Genomic DNA, 8,464 nt, shown 5'->3' with positions numbered 1-8,464 from the left:
TGCCCCACACTTACAACACATCTTAACTTAAACTAGTCACATTTCAAATGCTCACTAGCTACGAGTGGCCAGTGACTATTATATTGGATGGCACAGCTCTAGAGTATGACCATAGGTTAAGTGGTCCGGTAGAGAGACCAAGGTGTTGGAAGGATCACCTATGTGAATACTGGAATCACCAAGAATATTACTCAGTCACTAAAAAGAACATGTAAGAACTACATGTAGAGTTGGAAAAATCCCCAAGACATATGGTGAAGTAAAAATTAATTTTCATTATAATATGTATGGTTAATATTATTTTAAAAAATATGTAAGTTACAAAAGAATACTGCAATGAATGGGACATGCTAACTTGATGGTGGTTACCTCTGGAGAATGGAGTAGATATAGGATGTGGGAATGAAGGACATCTTGCTTCATTTATTTCTAGGTCTTTTATTTTATTTTTTTTTCAACGTTTATTTATTTTTTGGGACAGAGAGAGACAGAGCATGAACGGGCGAGGGGCAGAGAGAGAGGGAGACACAGAATTGGAAACAGGCTCCAGGCTCTGAGCCATCAGCCCAGAGCCCGACGCGGGGCTCGAACTCACAGACCGTGAGATCGTGACCTGGTTGAAGTCGGACGCTTAACCGACTGCGCCACCCAGGCGCCCCTATTTCTGGGTCTTTTAAATATTTTACAATGAGAAGGTATTCATGTACTCTTTGCATAGTAATTTTTCAAACAGTTAAAATATGAATACCATTGATCCAGTTATCAGTTTGACTTGGTTCCCCTCGTCCCCCATCACCTGCCCTTTCCTCAGTTTCACGTATCATCAATTATTCTGAGAATACAAAGCTGGACAGCAAACTAGCTATTTTTATCATTTTCATTAGCAAGAGGGTATGTATTCCAGTTTGTTATCTATGCTGTCTTAAAGCACCTTGTTAAGACTTCCGTTCCTGCTTTGTGTTGCTTGGGACCTCAGATGACCACATCTTATCTCAAGATGTATATGATTAAGCCAAGGAGAATGAACTGTGGGGTTTGGGGTTCCAGTCTGTGCTTTATTCATCAGTATTTATCTTCTCAACTAAGATAAATGTGTAGCTCAGGAATGCTCAAGAAGACATAAAGAAACATCTGGTAATCTCTTTCTTTAGATTTTGAGCTTTGTGCGGGCAGGGTCTAAATCTCTGAACCCCTGGTGTATTAATGCACATTACATAATAGGCACTCAATAAATGTTCTTTAAACAGCACATGTGTTAATGGTAAGAGGCTAGAAAGTATACACAATCAGAGTTTAGGGCAGACTGTGTGTTAATTTCTATGTGTTGCTTTCCTAATGAAGTTTCCACTTCTCCTTCAAAATTTAGGTCAAATGTCACTTTTCCCCCTTAGCTTTCCCTTCTGGACAAGTAGTTAACAGCCATATCTTCAATGTGCCCACATAATTATTTGTATACCTCTTAAACCTTCTCTTGCTATATGTTCACATTTTAAATTTCTCTTCTAATTGTGAGTTCCTTTTGGGTTAAAGACCATTTCTTATTATATATTACCCAGTGCCTGAGATATAACAGGGGCCTAATAAATGTCTGGTGAACGAATGACTATATGTATAGAGCAGACCTTGTCATCTCAAACCTATTCCCACACACAGGAGGAAAGAAAGATGAAACTTACATTTAAATAGTGAATTACAGAATATTTATTGAGTACCTGCTATAGACTAAGCAGGAGTAACAGAAACAAACTGTCTGGAGTTAGTTTTAACTCCTTCAGCAATGCCGGATTCCTCATCATAAAAAAAATCCCATTCTGCTGATTTAGTATTCATTCACTCTTTGATTAATCATCACGTACAGTTTTCTCAAGTGTACTTTCAAATATTGCATAATGCCGTAGACCATTAAGTATTCCAAAGACTGTCTGAAAGACCAGAGGAATCATCATTGCTTTTACCTCTGTTTGACAAAGCAGCAACCAGTAAAGTAAAACCCTTCCTTTTGGTGGCAGTGGAACAGTATGATACCTAAAAAGGAAAAATAATTAAGCACTTCTTCTGGATGTATTTTCTATGAAAAGTTCATTGGTTCTCTTAAGTGGATAATTTCAATTCCAAGGTCTTTCATGTAGATAGCAAAAAGGTTGAAAGCTAGCTATTTGAAGTACCAAAGTACATTTTGATTAAAATGTGTCATTGGCAGCTAAAGATAAAGAAAAATTTAACATTAAAAAAATAAACAAAAACAAAAGGAGGGAAGGAAGGAAGGAAGGAAGGAAGGAAGGAAGGAAGGAAGGAAAGGAACAGATGGACTTACTTGACTGCCAGGCGTCCAGTTTTAGAAAAAGCCAAACCAGTGGGATATAAAACACCACATACTATGCCAACCAGTGAACTCCTCAGAACACAATTTTCCTGGCTTATATTGCCTGGAAAACAAAAGGAAATTTAGTCTCCTTTTAAAACTCAGGATAAGAACAATTAAGACAGTCTTGTGTCCTCACAGAGTAGTTATCTCTACTGTCCTCAATTATAGTGAAAACAATAGAAATTCAGTCTCTAAGGCACATGATAAACTAAGAGCATCATGTTTAAAAAATGCCTTTATTATACTTCATGTAAGGTGAGTTATCTCTTATAAATTTGGTTTTTGCAGAAGCAATTTTATAATGAGAAATATTAAACAGCAGACCCAGACATCTGGATTCTAGGCTAATGCATTTTTATTGTCTATGTGTTAGGCATGTGTTAGTGATACAATGCTACATAAAAGAGACCCAAACTCTAACCTTTAGGTGAGTCCAGTAGGAACAAAAGAACTAGACAAATATTTAAATAATTTTTTAAGTGTGTACAATGCTTTGAAGGTAAAATGAATAGAGAATGTGTCTAGAAACCTAACCTACCCTGAGGGAATCTGAGGTTTCCCTGGGAAAGAGATATGTAAGTAGGGACCTGATAAACAGGATTCAGAGGTTCCATTAATTACTAGTTGTGAAACTTGAGGTAAGGGGAGGAGGTAGGAAACAACATTAGAAGCCCACACAATAAGCCAGATATCTCATTAGGCATTTAAGATATTGTATTTTAATGATCACAACTATTAGTCCTAATTTATAGATAAGACAATTGAGTCTCAGATATTAAATGACTTATCCAATGTCACAAACTTAAGCAGTGGGGGGTAGAATCTGAAATCATGTGTGTAGAATGCCAAAGCCTGCTTTTTGTATTATGTTGCTTTCTAACATACGTGAACATGTCTTAGTTTTGGTTGTGTACCTGTAAAAAGGACACAATACTATTTGTTCTGCCTCATCAGGAGGATTGTTGTGATGAGGAAACAGGACAATATAGGTAAAGGTACTCTGTGAGTTGTAAAGGAATATACAAGTGTAAGTGATCATTATAAATGGTAGCAAAATTTTGTGTTAATGTGTAATTTTAGACATAAACACATTATACATTAATGAATTTAAATTTACCCAAATACAAAGCATCTGTTACAAGGAACTTATAAGCGACTACAGTAGACAAAAACGGAAGTGTAGTCACTGATGCATATGTCTTCAAAGCATCATGTTTAACCTTGAAGCAGTGTCTGAAAATGAAGTTCGCCAACATTCCAGAGAAACTAGCTGCTGTTCCAAAGAACACTGTGCCATACACATTTAAAGTCCTAACAGGGAAAACATAGAGAAAAATTACATTCAACATAATATAGTATTCTCTTAAAGGATATATCCTTTCCTGGGTATAACCAACACCAAATATTTCTTGAATACTTACTATGCAAGAGACATTTTCTCTGTGCTGAGGATGAGGCACTGATAAAGAATATTAAAAAACAAATCTCACTTCTCATGGAACTTTCATTCTAATGAGAGGATAATTCTCTCTCTGAGATCAATTAGAGTGGTTCTAAAATGGAACTCTTTTAAGAGATAAATTCTGGTCACAAATAAAAATTAGTATGTTCTAGTATAGCCAAATTTTATGAGATATCTAAGAATGCTGCTCTTGCTAAAAGGATTAATTTCTTAAGTCATATGAACAAAGTTGTTTACATTTTGGTTAGTCCTTCTAGCAAATAACTATTTCTTAATTAGTCCAGATATATTTCAAATAATTTGTCTAGGATTTCCAAAACTTCATGCAAAGAGATTTGATAGGTCTAGTTTTATTTATTCCGATCATACCTAAATTCATAAATGTCTGAGGTCTAAGATTAATGTCCTTTGTTAATGTCCTCTGTTAATCTAAGTTTAAGTGGTAATGTGAGATAATATGTACACCATGGCATCTGTATTCCTTTTTTGCTGAATTCAGCACTGTGATGAGTCAATTAATTCTAAACTGAATTTAATTACAATTGAACATCAATTAAATATAGATAGCTCCCCAAATGGTATTCTCCTAATTGCTTTTAATTTAAAAATGTTTATTATACAAATAACATTTCAACAATAATTCTGGACTTTTTTTTTTTAAGTTTATTTATTCATTTTGAGGGCACCTGGGTGGCTCAGTCAGTTAAGCATCCAACTCTTGGTTTCGGCTCAGGTAATGATCTCACGGTTAGTGGGTTTGAGCCCCATGCTGATAGCACAGAGCCTGCTTTGGATTCTCTCTCTCCCTTTCTCTGCCCCTCCTCTGTTAGCTCTCGCTCTTGTTTATTTTGAGAGAGAAAGAAAGAACACCAGTGGGGGAAGGGCAGAGAGAGAGGGAGAGAGACAGAATTTCAAGCAGACAGTGCTTGTGAGCCCAACTTGATCTCATAAAGAGATCGTAACCTGAGCTGAGATCAAAAGTGAGACACTTAACCAGCTGAGCCACCCTTGTGCCCCTGGACATTTTATTTTTAAGAAGCAAAAGAAATTATCCACGGTCTCAATATTACAACAAACCACTATTTTCATCTGTCCATACTTCTCTTCAGTTTTTTTTATAAGCTTTTTTATAACCAACTTAATAAAGTTAATAGATCTTAGATACTTAGAAACAACAGTAATACAGAAGATCTGCAAATAAAGTTATTGACTGTCAGTCTGGGTGTGTCTCTTACTTTTCTTTTCTAAGATACTCCATTTTTTTTTCTATGATTTCGATGACCATGGGTCTTCTGAATTTTTCATCTCCTAGAGAAACACTGGGCTGACCATGTGTGTATGTTGCCATTCTGATGTCCTGGAAAACACAAAATTTCAGAACCATAATAGCTAATGATATTAATTATAAATTTTATAAATTTTAGATTGCAATTAAAAAACATTTAGACCCTAGTAAAATGTCATCTGCTTTCACATACAGTGTCCATGATTCAATCACTTCTTAGCAGCTACTATTTAGTAGACAATGGCTTTTTGAGAAACTGGCAGGATAATAATCATCTCTAATTTTATACTTTTATAGATGAGAAAAATGAGGTTCAGAAAGGTTGACTTGCCTTAAGACCTAGTGTAGAAGGATAACTTGCAGAGATACTGAGTTTTTGTTTTCCTTACAGTTTTCCTCAAAGGTAGCCAGGTCCTCTGTAGTTCTTTTTCTAGCTTTTTCAAAGCTAGAAGGAAACAGTAGGTACTTGTTGACAACTATCTCATGAAAGCCTGACCTCCTTTTGGAGATTATGTTTCCTGGAGATGGAAGAGAGCAGGGACTGCCTTGGAGAATAGTGAGAGAGACATCAGAAAGAGGGACACTGTTCCATGCTAGGAAGAGGTAGTAGATCATGGATACCGTGGATTACAGAAATTATATATCCAGCCCCCTCACCTGGGGCAGAAGCCACAGCCTTTGCTGGAAACTACATGTGGCACATGAGGGAGCTGGGACCCAAGGTACTGAGCTTCAGGGTTGGAAGGCTCCAGTGTCCCAAGTGTAAAATATGAACAGACAGTTGCCAATGTCAAGGGACCATGAGGGTTTGGCCAGTAACATCTTAAGAGAAAGTAAAAAATAGTGATAAACAAAACAAAACAAAATCGGATCCTCAAACAGGATCCTTCCTGAATGCTTTGCTCTGGTTAAGACGTTCAGGTCTCTGAAAAGTCTTAATAATGACATTTGTTAAACCTGTTGCCACAGTGGTATTATGAGATTCCAGATTAGCCGATGAATAGATTACAAAATCATGGCCCTTCACAATTTATACCAACTTCTGTTTTAATATTTATAGTCAAGAACACAGACTAGATCTCAAATTTCAGGAGTCCTGGGCAAGAGAATTAGAGTGGATTAAGCATAATGAACACAGAAGATAATAAATCAGTGATTCTCAACCTTTAGTGTACACAGGAATGACATGGGGGAGTTCATTTTAAATGCAATGTCTTGAGCTCCCTCCTGAGATATCTGGATTCAACAGGAATAGGGTTAAGTCTAGAAATCTGCATTTTATTTTATCTTTTTTTTTTTTTTTTTTTAAAGTAGACTTCATGCCCAGTGCAGAGTCCAATGCGGGGCTTGAACTCAAGCAGCCTTGAGATCAAGACCTTAGCTGAGATCGAGTTGGATGCTTAACTGGAAGCTTACAACTGAGCTACCCAGGCGTTCCACAGAAATCTGCATTTTAATAGTACCAAGTGATTTTGCCACTGGTTGTCAGTGGACACATTGCTGTAATTGTTGAACATCACTGTAATAATCATTTGCTGAGTAAGTGATATGTACCAATCCTAACTAATGAAAGGTCAATTCATTCATGGCATCAACATCCTGAAAGTACGGGCTCCTTTGAACTTTCGTATGTTAATACACAATAAGTAATAACGGGCAAGTTTCTTTCCTTGTATCACTGCAGAATTGGACTCAAGCCAGTACTATCTTTTTCTTTAAAATATCTGGGAGGACAGGGAAAAAAATTATAAATTACAATTTCTCAGGGAGTAGATTTAATCTTTTGGCTCTTTCAGACATCTAAATGGAAAATGGAAGAGACAGTAACATCTAAGGGAGATTCTATATCTAAGCCATCTAATGTACTATGAAGGCAGGTATCAGTAATGTGGTAATTTACCAAAAATCTTGGATAAAGTACTTATTTTTCTGTCATTCAATTCATTGATGACATTGAAGTCCCTTACTTCCCACAAAGATAACTCTCAGGCAATGCTTTGAACCAAGCTTCTACCCTACTGACAGTCTACACTATCAGTTTATAGGGAACCCAGACAACTAGTATAATGATTCTAAAATCCTGAAACAGGACAGATACTTATTGAGCACAAATATTTACTGAATGCCTAGTCTTTGGAAGGCACTGTTTATTAAAGCAGAGAAATAGGCTGGTAATTTTCTGATAGACTTTTACCAGGTGCTGAAATGTAAAGACTGCTATAACTAACATTTTATCTAAAAATTGACTAGTCCAAGGTCACCATGATTATACCATTACGAGTGTATGTATCGAGGTTTATAGTCTGGAAAGTATTTTACAGTTTTGTAGTGCTTTTATGTGTATTATTTTGCCTGACTTTCAGAATTTTAATATTCACTCATCATTTACACAGCACCTGATATTTGCCAGACCCCAGGATAATTAAAAGGTAGATGTATCTTCTAGAACCCACAAACCGGCCAACGTGAGGACAAAAAGGCAGGTAATTTACAGGCAGAAATTAGTGTGCCATACAAACGAAACTAAACGGAACAAAACCAAAACCATAAGAAAAGCCAAACTTAACCTGGCCAGTGGAAGCGTGGGAAGGTTTCCCGGAGTAAGCGAAATTTAACCGAATAGCTGAAGAAGGTGAGGTGGGGAGGGATGGTTACAGGGAAGCACTGCAAGTTGAAGGAAAGGCCAGCGCAAAGGCCTGGAGGCCAGAGAAAGGAAACATCAAGCAATCGGGACTAGACTTTAGGTCTCCTACTTTGTCTCCGTCTCTTTCTATAGCAACTGGGGGCTCCATTGATTGCGCTCTGCATGGACTTGGAGGCTCTTCTCTTTAGATTTCCAAATCCCATAATTTCGGAAGAGTCCGCTAACATATTGAGGCTGCAGAAATCACGACTCCTACCGCCCTGGGTTTCCGCCTACCTTGGACGCTTCCCCAGTTCTGACCGGCAACACACCTGCATCCTTCAGGTCAGCCCCAGCCTCACGCCCAAGCGCCGCCATTTTGGCGGCTCACGTGACTAGCGGTGGGCGGGGACCCAGAACGCCCGCCCCGAGCGGGAAGTGGTGCGGGCTCACGCCTCAGCCTTGCAGCCCGGCCCTCCCCAACTCAGTCAAAAGCCGCGCCCTCCATCCTGGCTGTGATTGGGCACGGCATCCAGAAATGAAGGCCTCTCATTGGCTTCGAGGAGGTCCAGACGTCCAATGTCCCGCCTTCTTGCCAGCCCTGCATTCCCTTATCCTGCTGTGTGTTAGCCTAGCTCCCTCTTCCCTCAAGCTGAGGGGGTGCGTGAGGCGGTCCGAGCGCAGGGATGTCGCGCGCTTTCCCCTCTTCTGGGCACCTCTGTTAGCGGG

At 38.4% G+C, this 8,464-nt stretch overlaps 1 protein-coding gene across 3 annotated transcripts; it reads right to left on the bottom strand.

The window, feature by feature from the left end:
* Positions 1-1,677: 1,677 nt before the first annotated feature.
* Positions 1,678-8,155, bottom strand: TMEM126B (transmembrane protein 126B). Of its 3 annotated transcripts, XM_040489723.1 has the most exons (6): positions 8,033-8,137; positions 5,444-5,557; positions 5,063-5,184; positions 3,483-3,676; positions 2,315-2,426; positions 1,678-2,025 (listed from the first exon to the last, which is right to left on the bottom strand). In XM_040489723.1, the coding sequence occupies exons 3-6, from the start codon at positions 5,173-5,175 to the stop codon at positions 1,842-1,844; spliced, it is 603 nt and encodes a 200-aa protein (XP_040345657.1). In that variant the 5' UTR covers positions 5,176-5,184; positions 5,444-5,557; positions 8,033-8,137; the 3' UTR covers positions 1,678-1,841. The 3 variants fall into 3 exon arrangements, with proteins under 3 accessions (XP_040345657.1, XP_040345655.1, XP_040345656.1); XM_040489721.1 differs by lacking the exon at positions 5,444-5,557 and having other exon boundaries at positions 8,033-8,155; XM_040489722.1 differs by lacking the exon at positions 5,444-5,557 and having other exon boundaries at positions 8,068-8,116.
* Between the last annotated feature and the right edge of the window lie 309 nt (positions 8,156-8,464).

This window comes from Herpailurus yagouaroundi, unplaced genomic scaffold (assembly GCF_014898765.1).
Source record: "Herpailurus yagouaroundi ecotype Mexico unplaced genomic scaffold, PumYag 180, whole genome shotgun sequence".
In the NCBI taxonomy this organism is placed as follows: domain Eukaryota; kingdom Metazoa; phylum Chordata; class Mammalia; order Carnivora; family Felidae; genus Herpailurus; species Herpailurus yagouaroundi.
Note: the sequence above shows the minus strand (reverse complement) of the source record. Positions and strands in the feature narration are given on the sequence as shown.